General features: G+C 32.7%; 2 protein-coding genes and 1 pseudogene across 2 annotated transcripts; all 3 read left to right on the forward strand.

The window, feature by feature from the left end:
• Positions 1-1,881: 1,881 nt before the first annotated feature.
• Positions 1,882-5,998, forward strand: LOC140838433 (protein-tyrosine-phosphatase IBR5-like). Its single transcript, XM_073204725.1, is given in 6 exon segments — positions 1,882-2,395; positions 3,186-3,233; positions 3,235-3,286; positions 4,139-4,196; positions 4,602-4,708; positions 5,413-5,998. Coding segments are annotated over 6 exon segments (813 nt in total). The 5' UTR covers positions 1,882-2,149; the 3' UTR covers positions 5,715-5,998.
• A 4,901-nt stretch (positions 5,999-10,899) lies between these two features.
• LOC140837688 (GDSL esterase/lipase At2g42990-like) lies at positions 10,900-11,758 on the forward strand (annotated as a pseudogene).
• Positions 11,759-14,045: 2,287 nt separating this feature from the next.
• LOC140838436 (GDSL esterase/lipase At2g04570-like) lies at positions 14,046-15,398 on the forward strand. The gene is made up of 3 exons (XM_073204729.1): positions 14,046-14,432; positions 14,518-15,010; positions 15,191-15,398. Exons 1-3 carry the CDS (start codon positions 14,076-14,078, stop codon positions 15,385-15,387), a joined length of 1,047 nt encoding a protein of 348 aa, XP_073060830.1. The 5' UTR covers positions 14,046-14,075; the 3' UTR covers positions 15,388-15,398.
• The last annotated feature ends 326 nt before the right edge of the window (positions 15,399-15,724 follow it).

The raw sequence follows: 15,724 nt of genomic DNA on the forward strand, positions 1-15,724 counted from the left end.
CAAGGAATACTTAATCGGATAATCAAAGTCTTCAAGGATTTCTGTCAAACTACTTGATTGTTTCTTGCCAAAATCATTTGAGAAGTTTCTCGATAGTTTGAATTAAATGATTCATCATCTTATTTCTACATTGGTTGTTAGATCATGTTTCAACCATTGTAAGAAGTTACTAGTATTTTCAATTTAGACAGTGAATAAGTCATAAGGTTGAATCGAGTTGTTACAAGTTTTGTAAAACCAAAGTCTTCAATCAAAATTCTTTCATAAGTAGAATAAATGATAATGTGTACGTGAGTTTGAATGCCCAGACATCCATATATTTGAATATAAGTTAGTCATAAGATTCATCGGATCATTTCCGCACAATATGATGTATGACCGTTTGTTAAGATTTGAGAAAATATGGCCTTGATATTTAACACCATCAAGACCAGCTGATTATTTGACATGATTTAGAAACAAAAATTTAAAAGAGTTTATTCACCACATCTAAATTCTAAACCGATCCTAACAGAATGAATTGTGGTTGAATGTAGTTTCTTATAGTATATTTTAATTAGATGATATTTTATTTGTATCTCACAAATATAATATAATTTTATCTATAAATATCAATATCTAACATTAATAAAATTTGAAACCTGTTAAGACACATACAATTGGTTTGGGCTGGAAAATCAAACTTGGATGAAAATATATGACTCCAGATGTTTTATTTTAAAATTTTCGGAAACTTGAGAAACATAGTAAAAAAGTTCATTACACACTCTATATTTTTAGTTCAACGATGAAAATAATAAGCAGTGCAAAGAGAATATATTTGATTAAATGATGAGATCTTAGGCAGACATAGAAATTTTCTCAATGCAGAATGTGCGATATCTATTTTGGTTTTATTTTATTATTTCTTCGATAATTTTTTAGAAAGACAAAATATCAAGAACACAAATAGAAGATAAAATATTGTTCAAACAAATATGTAGCATATATATAAAACAAACAAAATAATGACACACTTACATTTTTTTGACTTATTTGTTTATTTTGTTAACAGAGAAATAATAAAATATGTCAATAATGTTGATGTGATAACTGATACTACACAAATCAGATATTATACATTTTCAATATTAATATAATTTAATAAAATAAAATTTTTGCAATTTATAATTGTTTGTCTTACCGTTCTACGAGGGTCGTGCGGATCAAGCAATAATGCATTTTCGTTAGATTTTAATTGAATACAAAATGAGTATGTTACATAAATTTTTGGACATTTGACCAAAAAAATTGAAAAGGGACGAAAATATCATTTAAGATATTTAATTCATTATGTTTTTTGTATTAGATGTTCATTGTATAAACTGACGAAAGATTAAACATTCATTATATAATTTATATTATATTATAATATTAAGTCAAATTACAAATATAAAACATTCATTCTATAAATTGATTAAACAATATATAAAATATTCAATATTATGTTACACACGCAACACATATGTCTCGGTTGATAATTTTTAATAATACAGTAAGACAATGAGTGTTATAAAAAGCATCGTCTAGGATTGCTTAGGTGCCGAGTGGTCGCTCACTGCTCCGATATTTAGAAGCCACGCAGGTGAACGTATAATAATATATATAATTTTTTTTATTTTTCTAAAACATTTTGTTTGATATTTTTTTAATCAATTTGTATTGTTTTTTCTATAAAAAATATGTTATTGATTTTGAGTTTGAATTTCATAAGAAAAAAATTAAAAAGAGAAATATGAAAATAATCACAAAAAATTAAATATTTAGGTAAAAAAATGATCTCCTAGCAGCTAGACGGTAGGCGGTTGGTATAAATAAATATATATATATATATATATATATATGTGTGTGTGTGTATCAGTGTGTAATGGAGAGAAGCAAATGATTGTAGCATCTGCATTCATCTCCAAAAGGAAGAGTTCAAAGAAGAGATATCTTCCAAGCACTCGACCGATCCCCCATCTTCAATCACTTCGATTTCTGACCCGAAACCCAAGTCTCCCTCAAGTTCCATTCTCCTTTCGTCAATTGGACCGATCAAATACTCGAATTTCGGTATCAAGGTGTAACGAAGCATTGGGAAGTGAATTATTTGAATCTTGAATCTATTATGAGGAAGAGGGAGAGAGAGAATCCGTGCGGGGTTTGCGGGCATTACCACAAGTACGAGGAGGGGGAGGTGTGTGGCATCTGCGGCCACCGTGTGGCCACCGTATCCGATAAATCCGCTGCATCTCCCGTCCATGTCAGCGCCTTCCCATCGGAGATCTTGCCCGAGTTCCTCTACTTGGGCAGCTACGACAATGCTGCACGCGCTGAACTTCTCAAAATTCAGGGCATCTCCCGAGTTCTTAATGTAAAATAATGATCGATATTTCCGTCAGTGCTTTGATGATTTCTACTTTCTTTTCCCGTTAATTAAGCTCAATCTTTTCTATGCCATACTAGTATTGATTTATCTCTCTTTATTGACGGTTATATCATCTATTTTTTTGGATATTTCTGGGTGCAATTTTGATTTACCATGATGTCATTTAATTCAATTCAGTGTTAGTTCGAAAAGGTCAAATGGAAAATTAGACGGAGACATCCCATTTATTTTGCGCTTCTTTAGATTCGTGTTAGAAATTTTAAGCACGTATTCAGTACATTCGACATGCTCGGACCCATAAAACATAATAGTTACTGAGTAATGAGTACCCTTTCACTAGAATATAGAGTGTTAAATCTTATATAAAGCTCAACGTTTGCTTCTTCAATAGAAAGTGTTGAAGCAAGATATTGGATGTGGGATTAGTATCTTACTGGTGGTTGGCCTTCTCACATGACACAAACTAGTGTAGTGACCAGTGAGTCACTCATGTCACTAATGATTGGCCATTTTACCATTAGTAAGAATATTTCTGTGAAAATTTACTATTGGATGAGATTAATCTTTACAATTAATTGTGCATAGGATTTTTAGATATCCAAACCATTGAAGAAAGTGCCTCGTACTTCTGGTCAATAGCTCGATTTTTACTTGCACTTATTGCATTTTGTGGTTGTTATGTGCTGATCCTTGAGCTCTTACGTGTATTCATCAACTTTCCAAATATAGTTGATAACGACTTCTCATTCTTTTAAAGACATCTGTATATGTGCAGACTGTACCTGCTTGCCAAAATTTGTACAAGAATTCTTTTACCTATCACTTGCCTCCAAGACAATCAAAAATTGTCATTTGATGATGCGATTCAGTTTCTAGGTGAGGCTTATGACTGTTAATATTCACCTTTTCTTTTCTTGTGTCAAATTCTCTTTTACACTGTTGTGATTGATATAAGAAGGGAAGTAAAGGGGAGGAGAATTGAAAAAGATGAATGCTAATGAACTGCGTTTAATTTTAATGGAGCTGTTTATGTACAATTTTAGTTCGGAGTCATACATAAATATTTACATATACCTGGACATGATTAAGTTTCCCCACAAATATACTAGCAGGCATAAAATGATTCGAGTTAGCTCGTGACCCATTCAACCTGATCTCAATCATTCTTGATCTTAGACTTTTACATGATTGTTTGAAAGCTCGTAAGCTAGCTTGTGAGCTTTTTATCTCTGTCAGTATATATTTATACATCGAGTAAATACTATAGGTGCTCGAGCTTGAACTCAAAAATTTGTAAGTACATAAGTTTAAAATTTTAGAAGTTCGACTTGATTTCAAATAGACTTTTATAATGTGATCAAATTTTTATACACTTTTATTATGTGATGATAAAATAATTAATCGGGATCAACAATAGAAATATGCATCTGCACCATCTAATGAACATGAAATGCGTTAGACTGGCCAATGTGTATCAATGAAGCTACTTATTTTACCTGCTATGAATCAAATAACATATGAATTCGACTATTGAGAAAATGATGTTTCTATCTAAAGGCGGATGTTTACAAATCATACATTCAAATGTCTCGTTTGCAGTTATCATGTAAGAAGTGATGCATGACTTAACCTTTGTCGTAACACCGTGAAACTTGTTGTTTCTTCGAATCTGTTACGTGTATATTTATATTCTTTATTAACCTTATCACGCCCTTGCGCTTTGTGCAGAACAATGTGAAAAAGATAGGGCCCGGGTTCTTGTGCACTGTATGTTAGGGAAAAACAGGTGAATGGTCACAAGTTGGGGCTTGTAATTTTTTTCTGTTGTTTTTTGTTAGTTATTTTTTTTGACTTTTTATTTACCTCCTCCTCTCTCTGGATATCTGTATGTGTTTGTAATTTTTCTGTTTCTGAAGTGGGCATTGGGTTGGAACTCTGAATACTTTTAGACACTTGACTATTTGAGGTAATTTTCTCGTTCATAGAACTAATTGTCATATATATATTTGGCATATCGTTAATGTAAAATATAACATGACCCTTGTGATATATGACTAGGTACCATCAGCATACTAATCTACAAATGTTTTGTGTGTTTGCAATAATTTCTTCTTCTCGCTGGTTTTGATTGGAAGTTTTTTACTTAATGCCTATAAAGATCGTGGTTAAATTCTGTAACTCTTATTGGCAGGTCTCCAGCTATAGTAATTGCTTTCTTGATGAAAAGCAAAGGTTGGAAACTTGCCCAAAGCTATCAGTGGGTGAAAGAGCGCAGACCTTCAGTCGAATTGAATCAAGGTTTAACCAACTTTCCTGCCAGTTTTCTCAGTTAGATATCACCTATATTGCCTTGGATGGTACCAATTAGGTACACCTAATATTTGCCCTTGAAATGTAATTCAACGGACTTTATTAAATGCAAGCTGTTGAGAGTTCAAAGATTTGGATGAGAGATTGCAATCTGAAGTACCAGAATTCTATGTAGTTTGTTGGAGGATGTGAGAATAATGGAATAACGAGTAATTTGTGAAGTTATTATTCTTCTAAAAAGAATAAACTTGATATGGTTCTAATCCACAAAATGATTTGATCTAGGAGTGGAACCATCATGTTAGATGCTAATATTAAACATGAATATCAAATTTAGTTTGATTCATAACTATGTGCAAAATTTAGTTCAGGTCCAGTATTTGATTCTAGTGGAATACTTTTTTGTGGTGACAGATAGTTAATTTTCCTTGTTTAACTTTTTGAAATACCGAGCATTTGTGTCATGCTAAAGATTTGTGTCAGCCTATGCTTTTTATAGAATTTATTTATAAAATCCATCACATGATTTGTTTATATAATCGCTGTTAGTTGCATTGCTTTGTACATCACAATCATTATGCCTAGAACCTTAGTATGTCGATTCTGTGTAAAAAGGATCTTAAATGTAGTGGCAGATTAAGCGGAGTTTAAAGTTTCCAACTCATAATTTTGATTGTTTTCTTATATTTTAGCGGTGCATCAGCAATTACAGGAGTATGAGCTCAAGATTTTTGGTTCGGTGGAGAACAGCAACAATGCCATTCCAAGCTTCAGCTTTGGCTTTGCAAGGCTTCATGATCCGCCAGTTGCAGCAGTTCCAACTTTCAATAACATTGGCGGGACTTCAATTTTTTCACGTCCCCCTTTTGACACCCCTCCTCAAGAATTTACCTTTGGAGCAGGGGAGGCTCAGACGTGCATCTCAAATGACAGTGCATTGAGCACCAACACAAATACACCTGATGTCAATGATATGACAATGGGCGGTTCTTGAATCTTGACATTTTGGATTTTATTTACGACCTCGGAAATTGGTCTTAAAATTTAATTCATGTGGTGGTTTTATGGTTGAGTTTTGCAAACTAGAGTGTATCGGTCCATCTCGCCACGAAGCTTGATTCCAACAAGCCTATACATGAGATTACTTCAGCTTTTGTTAATTGAATATGTATACGGGTTTCTTGTGTAAGGTTTGGATGATGAGATGACACATTTTTTTGGAGTAATGGTTTCCAACACTTTTTTATAGAAAAATTATGCTGCTATTAGATTATTAGATATCGTTTGGCTCGTGAAATGAGATAATCAAATATAGATTATATGTAGATGATATATTAATAATATTATGATTTATGAATAACAAAAAATGAGACAAAACATTTATGAGTAATTAATTAATGTCTTATCATTTCTTAAAGTATATTTCCTTCATGACATTGAGTTTCTGTCTGTTAACGGTTACATTCATCATCATTAATTATCAATTCATCATTGTTCATTAAATTATAATTGATAAAAAACGATCAAACTACCAATAAACTTCAACATGATAAACCCACATAATTGGAACTTGAACCAAAGATTCTTGCAAAAGTAAGAATTCTAGGACTCACATTAATTGCATCAAAATTACGTAACAGTTCGAATTTGAAGTAATAGCGAGGTGACCAAATAAATCATTTCCATTTTAAATTAAAATGAAAGCTATTACAGAGAATAAAATTTTGAAAAATAGAAGCCAAAGTTTTCCAAAAATAAATAAATAACAGATCAGCAGATGATCTTTTAACAAATTTTTTGACATGTTTTCCAATAATGTTGATTTTTTTTTTTCATAGTGAAAACATAAATAATATTATTCGATCTATTGGAGCCTATTCATTAGAGGAAAGAATTCCCTCTAAATGCTGGGAGATAATTAATTGATCATCCTGATAAGAAAACATTTTTTTAAAAAAAAAACCCAGTTTAGCCAAATAATTATGAATCTTTTAAGAAAATTTAACCCAAAAACATGCACGTGAAATCGGAAAATATCAACAAAAATAAAAGGAAAAAGAAACAGTCAAGTAAATATTATTGCTTCTTCATCATTATTATCAGTCCAATGTTTTAGACAAACATCATACTTCATTAAAAAAAAAATAATCAAACAATTATATGTCTTAAATCAGTTATTTCTCATGAGCAACGAACACAATGTTCGACCCCTTGATCGTCAGAAGTAAATTTCATTTATCCGAAAGAGGCTGAGCAGCCGACAGCCTACGGCCCGGGCGACACCGTAGGATCGCCAGGCAGCCTCTCGTGTAGCTGTTCGCCGGTGTGGGCACCACCTTCTTTTCTGAATTTGATGACCATCCCTTCAAATGGCTAAAATTTAATGTTTTATGCTTCTCCGCCCCACATTCCGCAACAAATGTGCCTGCCACCAGTAACATGGCGATGCATATCGCCGGTAATGTTCCACATTGTTTCTGCTGCGACATCTCAAGCCGGAGATATACAATTAACCTGGTCGACCGAGTTTTGTTCGGATTTAGATCAAGGAAGCAAGGGATGATTTGCTGCATTCTTGCGTGTAATTATATACTCAGGATTTGTTTGTTCACCGACGGTGTTGATGGATTGGAATCGTTGGTTTGTAGAAACCATTCATGATTTCTAGAGTGAGAGGAATTTATTGAGTTTATGACTCCAATCCATTCGTTTGTTCAAACCAATATTAAATTTTTGAGTGGTAATCTCTTATCTTTGTGTGTACGTGACAAAAACTGATAAATATGCATGGACATATATATATATATATATATATATATATATATATATATATATATATATATATATATATATATATATATATATATGCATGCTATAAACAATTTCTCAACATATAAAGATTAAGATATATCACAATTTCTAATTAATTCCTGCCAAGAATAAGTGTGTATTTTCACTATGAAACTTGCGATTTTAATCTGTAAGTTGTACATGTTTTTTGTTTTAGTTTTATAGCTGTCAAACTTTGATTTTCACAGAGTAATATGATCTTTTTTTGGGGTCTTTTTTAATATCCGAATTTAGAAAATTCATCGAATATGATTATGTGTGACGAGAATTAAACTGATATTACTCAAATTAAAATTAATCTGACCAAAAATAATAGAAAAATAGAGAAAAATGACTTTTAATATCAAAATTGGAGGAAAAAAAAGTTGTCATTCAATTTATTTTTGTTAATTTAATTTATTATGTGTATATAATATAAGTTTTGTTCTGGTCACACAAGTCTAGTAGGAAATTATTGATGTGAATAAACAATATTTGTTGTATTAAGTGGTTTCAGACAAAAAAGATATTAAAAAAAATCAAAGTTACTGTAAGAAAATCAAAACTTTGAGAAATTACATAATTAAGACCCAAAACATGTCAATTTATATGACTAAAATTGTGATTTTCCCTAATTAAAAATCTTAAAATCAAAATTCCCTTCGGGGTAGCAAAAAATATATTTAATATAATCAAAGATCTAACATTGTACACTGATTGAGCCCGTTAATGTAGGTTAATTTGATTATATTTTATGTTAAATTAAAGTCCCGAAATTGTATATTATAAGTGTTTTATTCACTTTGGCTGTAGACCTTTTATAATAATAAGAAAAATTTGTTGGAAATTTGTGAACTTTGAATGAAATTCCGTAAGAATTGGAAGCAATACTTGAAATCGAATGGACAAACAAATCAAATGCCATATTTGAACCTTTAAATTATAATTAGTAAGCAAGAGAACTTTGAAAAATTCCGACACAGAAATAGGGATTTGGATTAAAATAGACCATTAAAAATCTACGATTAATAAACTTCTTAAGATTCACTTAAATATTTTCCAAGAACGAGATTATTTAAAAAGTAATCGATATATTCTCCGGTAATTAATTAAATTTAATAATTCATACACAACACCACATGTCCACTAAACCAGATTTAATTGCCTTAGACCAGCGCAAAAACCAGCAATATATATAAGCATAAAGTTGAAAACAAAAATTCAAATAAAAAAAAAGAGACGAAATATAATAATCTAAAAAATGGTTGCATTAAGACAAAGGGTTGCTCTTTTCTTGACGATAACAACCTTGATTTGTTGTGTTGTAATAAGAGAAGTCGTCGCAGATCATGATAATGGTGCAAGCAGTGGGAGGCTAGAGAATTGCCACCCGCCACGAACCCACGAGAGCTGCCACGATCGTCGTCTCAACGAAGCAGACGAGGGATCCCTTGATGACCATGCGGAGGAAGAAGATGATGACGACGATGACGACGACACATTTAAAAAAGTTGAGATACAGAATCAAGATTTTGATGATGATATTCAACCAGAAGTTGTCGTTCTTGGACATTGATAAAACATTAGTTTTTCACATAAAAAGATTTCTGACCTTCTCAAAAATAGAGTTTTCTAATCACTAGAAAATAACTTCTATTTTCAATTATTTTCGGATACATGCGAGGTAATTCTGAGTTTATATTTATAGGGTTCTGTATTTTTCAGTTTCACTTGTCTTTGATGAAGGGGTACTGAAGTATCATATTAATTTACATTTGGATCGATGGATCTGAACATAGATATTTCTTGTTTGTTTGAAAAAATTCGTTTTCGATGAATTTCAAATTTTCAATAGACAATAGTTATTTTTTGAGTCATATATTGTAATTAATTTTAAACTCATTTCAAATCATCAATTCAAATACTTCCTCAAATCTAAATCATTCAGTTCATGACGCAACCTTAATTAGTATATTCATTCAGTGTTTTTATCACCGGACCGTTAATCGAACCGGTCAAACCTTAAAAAATGGTTCAACCGGTTCAACCGGTTCGACCGTCCAATAAAATTAATATTTTATTTATTTTATATAATAAATAAAATAGTAAAATATTGATTATTTATGTTTTTATAGTTTTTACTTAATTTTTAAGATGAAAATTACAACAAATATCTAAATAAACATCAATTTTCAAATTCAAAAATCCAAATTAAACCTAACATGTAACCAAATAGTGATGACCAAGTTTAAGTGCCCAAGAAAACATCAAGTTTAATTATACAAAAAAGTAGCAAACATCAAGACCGGCCGGTTTCCGGTTCCTAAAGACCGCCGGTTTCCGGTTTTTCCGGTTTAACCGGGTTTTAACCGGTTTTTTCCGGTTAAACCTGTTTTCCGGATTTTTACTTATCTCCGGACCGGTCTGGAGGCCGGTTCGCGGTTGAACCGGTCCGACCGGCCGGTCCGGTCCGGTTTGGAGAACATTGTATTCATTCTTAGTTGTTTTTCATTGTCATTTTCATTTGAATTATGAATTACATTAATCGTTCTAATGTATATTTTATGTGAAAAATGTGATAAACCTATTAAGTATAAATTATTTTACAGGTCTCAATTTAATCATTTTGGATCTTCTGAATTAGAAAATTCCTTAAAAATGCTTTGTTTTAAAATAGCAAATAGTTTTCAAATGAACACCCGCTTAAAACTACTATATTATTGTAAAAGTAAAATTCGGTCCTAATTAAAAAAATTATGTAGAAAAATTGGATGTAATATAAGTTATTATTAGAGCTATCAAAATAAGTGGTAAATATTTGGGAAACCAAGATAAATAAATTAGGCAAAAACTTGTGTGATACGATCTCACGAGTCGAATTTTGTGAGACAGATATCTTATTTGAGTCATCCATGAAAAAATTTATTTTTTATGCTAAAAGTATTACTTTTTATTGTGAATATCGGTAGGGTTGACTCGTCTCACAGATAAAGATTCGTGAGACCGTCTCAGAAGAGACCTATACTCAAGAAATTATATATTAAAAAAGCTTAATAACCTTATAAATATTAATATATCCTAAAGATACAGGAAAAAAAAACAAATCAAATGAGTTATACATTAATGTATATATTATGGCAAGAGATTTTCGAATAACCAAATTGAAAGGCTAATATTCTACGAGACTCCTTTTGTATATTCTTTTAATCTGAATATTATGTAATCTTCAATTAACTCCAAAAGGTTAAATCTAGCACAACGAAACGTAACTAATTATTTCACGACAATGTTAATACAGAATCTTTCTTTTTGTTAAACCAAATTCTTGAAAATTCACTCTGATTTGGAAATTGGATTGATTACATGTGCAAGAACATGCATGCAGCTGCATTTGTACCCCGCCGACGTCCCATGAAAAATGAAATTAGCAACCTGCTTCAGACACTATTCTTAGTTATAAATATTCGTCATGCACAACCACTTTCTCTGACTGTAATACTACTTTCCTGTCTGATTTTGTTATTATTTTCAAGTTTTGGTGCTTTCATCCCCACCGCTGCGTCGAAAGTTCCGGCGATTATTGTGTTTGGAGACCCATCCGTTGGTTCTGGGAATAACAATCGACTGTATTGAAGAGCAATTTCCGGCCGTATGACCGTGATTTCTTCGGCGAAAGGTTTTCGAACGGCCGGATTTTATTTCTGAAAGCTTTGGCCTGAAGCCTTATGTGCCAGCTTTCTTGGATCAACGGTACAATATACTGATTTTGCAAATTTTCCATACAGAAAGTGTGATACCACTATGGAAGCAAGTGGAGTACTACAAAGACTACCAAGAAACCCTAAGATCCTTCTTAGGTGACACAAAAACCGAATACATAATCAAAGATGCTCTATATATATATAATCAGCCTAGGAACAAATGATTTCCTAGAGAACTACTACACTCTCCCTAACACGAGGTCCAAATACACCCTTGATCAATACCAAGACTTCACATTGATATCGCAGAGAGTTTTGTCAAGCAGATTTACGATTTGGGGGGCTCGTAAAATGTCGCTAACGGGGATTCCCCACCATGGGTTGTTTGCCATTGGAGAGGACTACGAATCTTGTTAATGGGAATGGGGGAGGTTGTATGAACGGATACAATGGAGTTGCTTTGCGTTTCAACGCCAAATTGAATGGTTTGGTGGAGAGGATGAATTAAGAGATGGAGAAGCTTAGGATTGTTGTCTCTGATCCTTATGGACTTTTCTTGCAAATCACAAGGAACCCTACTTCATTTGGTAAGTATATTTCTTTTATTTATTTTCTATAATTACTAGTGATGTAAAATACCCAACCATACGAGACTTTCAAAGAATTCGTATTCCTTGTTAATTCTAATTTAGAACTCGCAGCCTTAGTCTTTCGGTGTGTATTAAGTAAATCTTCATCTTCATGTAATAATTTACAAATCACGTTAATCAAATAAATCAAATCACACTAACTAGCAACATCTGCATGTGTGACAAACTCGTCGCAGAAAATATTGGCAAGCAAAATCAAACTTTTAAATATCAATCAAACATTCACTTATTCTATCATTTCGAATATCTCTTAAACTCCTTGTCTACGATTAAATTTTAATGATGAAACATTTATACTCGTGGTTTTTTAAGTAACTGAACATGAAATTTTATATATCAATAATAATTATAATACAAATGTGTGTATTTCTTTTTCCCCATTCAATTTAAACAAAATTTTCCTTCAAAAAAAATCTAAACTTTTAATGTACTATACAACAAGAAATTTAAAAAAAATATGTATACAGTTTTCTGTTATATTCAAAATACCATTTTTAATTGTGTACGATAAAAATTAATTTGCCGACAATAATTTTAGCGCTCCAGTTTGAATAACGGTGGTTTTAGCTTATTAAATTTTTATAAACAGTTCAGCTAAAACCTATAAAATAAGGGGGCCAGGTTTTAAGTAGCTCGTCAATTTTTAATTTTATTTTATATAGTTTCTTTTATGTTTTTAATAATTTTTTTATTGTTTTATATGAAATCAAGGACTTTATATTTTGACAGAAATGGGTAATTTATTTAAAAACAAATATGTGAATCGATTTCATGTTTAATAAATACTATATTTATGAGACTGAGCTTCAGTAGCAGTGGTCTCATACGATAACTCGTAGATATAAGTTTGATCATCTCCCTACATTGAATTCCGAATAATGGCAAAAACTTAGGTTTCACGGATCGTATTTTGTGAGACGGATCTTTTATTTGTGTCATCTATGAAAAAGTACTACTTTTTATGTTAAGAGTATTATTTTTTATTGTGAGTATCGGTAGGGTTGACCAGTCTCACAGATAAAGATTCGTGAGACCGTCTCACAATAGACCTACTCCTAAATAATAAACACAATTTACACATAAAAAATAGGGATAAATTTAAGAGACATTTAATAAAATAAAACAAACACCTCCATTCTGGTTGAAACTACTTGAATTTAGTCAAGACTTCACATCTTTAGCTACTTAGCTTTCTTACAAGTTCGTTCACTCGATCCATCGCCTGGCTTCTTTTTATTATTGCATATTTATTCCTACTTTTCGGTGGGCAGTTCGACGGCAGGGGAAAAAATGTCATAATGAATTGAAAACCAATCGTACGAATTTTCAAATTATTAATGTCAACCCATTTTAGAAATTAATTAATTTGGTACACACCTTATGTACCATTTTTCAAATTTTGTAAATATATATAGATATTAAAAAAACATAGGAATTATCCGATGTTCTATTTACTCAAAAATTGTTTTTTCCGTCGTATATCTAGTCATGTATCTTCGATTTTTGGTATATTTAGTAATTTTTCATTGCGATTTTTGACCTGATCACATTATACATATTTGATATTCACGGAAAATCTAGGATCCGATTCTAGTAAGCATCATTAGTCCAGACGCAGATTTCGAAATTGCCCTGAGTTTGAAATCACGAATAAGACCGTTAGAAAGGGGCCGAGAGGGTGTCCAGCCCCTACTACGCTCAAGTCAGATACTGAGGATATAAGATGGAGCAGCTAAGGTTGCTGCTGAAAGATTGTATGTTGAATTCATCAACTGAACACTCAAAACTCATATTTATAGAAGAATATCCGGACCCTTGATGAGCCTGTCTTCCATTTGAGCTAGGGATGAGCCAAGGGTAGTAGGCTCATCCATGGAATATCAATATTAATTTTAAAAATTAATTTATTTCTCCTTAACGTATTTATTTAATTTTACCCAAATACACAGAAGAGGCCTGAGACATTGAATAAGGAGCTCTGATGATTTTTTTTGGCAAAAAAAGGAATTAAAGTGCCTATTCACATGAACAAAATCGAACTAACTTTAGCCACAGTCGAGGCAATTAAATTCCGAAAGAATGCAGCTCAACAGCGCCATTAATGACCACCGATATTCGTAACTTTGCTATATAAATTCAATTAAAAACAACAATAGAGTTGGAGAAAAAAACGTAATGGGACCATACATACTGTTACTATGTTTGCTCTTACTAGCCAAGACTAGCACAAGTGCAAGAATCCCAGCAATTATCGTGTTCGGGGACTCGTCTGTCGACGCGGGCAACAATAACCTTCTCCCGACGATTGCTCGGAGCAATTTCGAGCCATACGGGCGTGATTTTAGTGGCGGATTACCCACTGGCAGGTTCTCGAACGGCCGGATTCCGACTGATTTCATATCCGAGGCGGTCGGTCTAAAGTCGACTGTTCCGGCGTACTTGGATCCTGCATATAATATATCGGACTTTGCTGTTGGTGTCACTTTCGCTTCTGCCGGGACTGGATATGATACTGCCACTTCTGATGTGTTAGTAAGTGCAAATATTTTTTCAAATATTGCAGATATATTTATGTGCCACAGAATCGTAATCCTTGAACACTTGATTAAATATTCAGGGTGTGATACCATTGTGGAAGGAATTGGAATACTACAAAGATTACCAAACGAAACTAAGAGCCTACCTTGGAGATGAGAAAGCTAATCAAACTATTGGTGAGGCACTGTATATTATGAGTATAGGGACCAACGATTTCTTGGAGAATTACTACGCATTTCCACCAAGAAGACGATTAGAGTACACCATCGATCAGTACCAACAATTTCTTATTGGGATCGCCAAGAACTTCACCATCAACCTTTACAACCTCGGAGCTCGTAAGATCTCCGTCGGAGGCCTTCCCCCTATGGGTTGCATGCCGTTGGAACGAGCACGAAATTTATTTAACTCCGATGATTGTTTGGAGTCGTACAACATAGTAGCCATGAATTTCAATGACAAGTTGAGAGATCTGGTGACGAACCTGAACCAAGAACTGGTTGGGGTGGACCTTGTCTTCTCCAACCCCTATTACATTCTTCTACAAATTGTTAAGAAACCTTCCTTATATGGTAAGTTTTGCCACTTCCATTTGTTTTCACTCACCTATTCTTCTCCGACCACTATTCCGATTAGAGGATGACACCTCGACTCAGCACTCAAAATGAACCTGTCAGTATTCTCGAGCTCGACCAGATCGATTTATTATATATATTTGTTACTCATGAAATAGTTTGTGTGACGATTTGCAGGGTTCGATGAATCCGGGGTGGGATGTTGCGCGACGGGGATGTTCGAGATGGGGTACGCATGTAACCAACGCAATCCTTTTACATGTAGTGATGCAAATAAGTACGTATTCTGGGATGCCTTTCATCCATCCGAGAGAGCAGACCAGATAATATCCGATCATGTGGTTAAGACAGCTTTATACAAGTTCTTAGTTTGATGTTGTTTTTTTTTTTAAAAAAAAAATTTATATAGCAGAAAAAAGGTGCTTTGTGAATCGACCAGAGAGTCTTGGTCAAATATATTATATGTTGTATGTAATCTAATAATTTTGTGCTTGATAATATATATATACATATATTATATATATAATTAAAGTTTTTTCCTTGAGTTTTTGTTATTAGAATGTACATATGTGAGTTTATTGGTGGTGCGTTGGATTATTATAATTACGAATGTGCTTTATGTAAATTTCATGTGTAATACAAGAGTCCTACTAACTTTTTTTCTTGCGGATCTTTTCTTTTATATGATATATCAAAGCGAGGTAGGGAAAG

Source organism: Primulina eburnea, chromosome 8, assembly GCF_022965805.1.
Source record: "Primulina eburnea isolate SZY01 chromosome 8, ASM2296580v1, whole genome shotgun sequence".
Classification (NCBI taxonomy): Eukaryota; Viridiplantae; Streptophyta; class Magnoliopsida; order Lamiales; family Gesneriaceae; genus Primulina; species Primulina eburnea.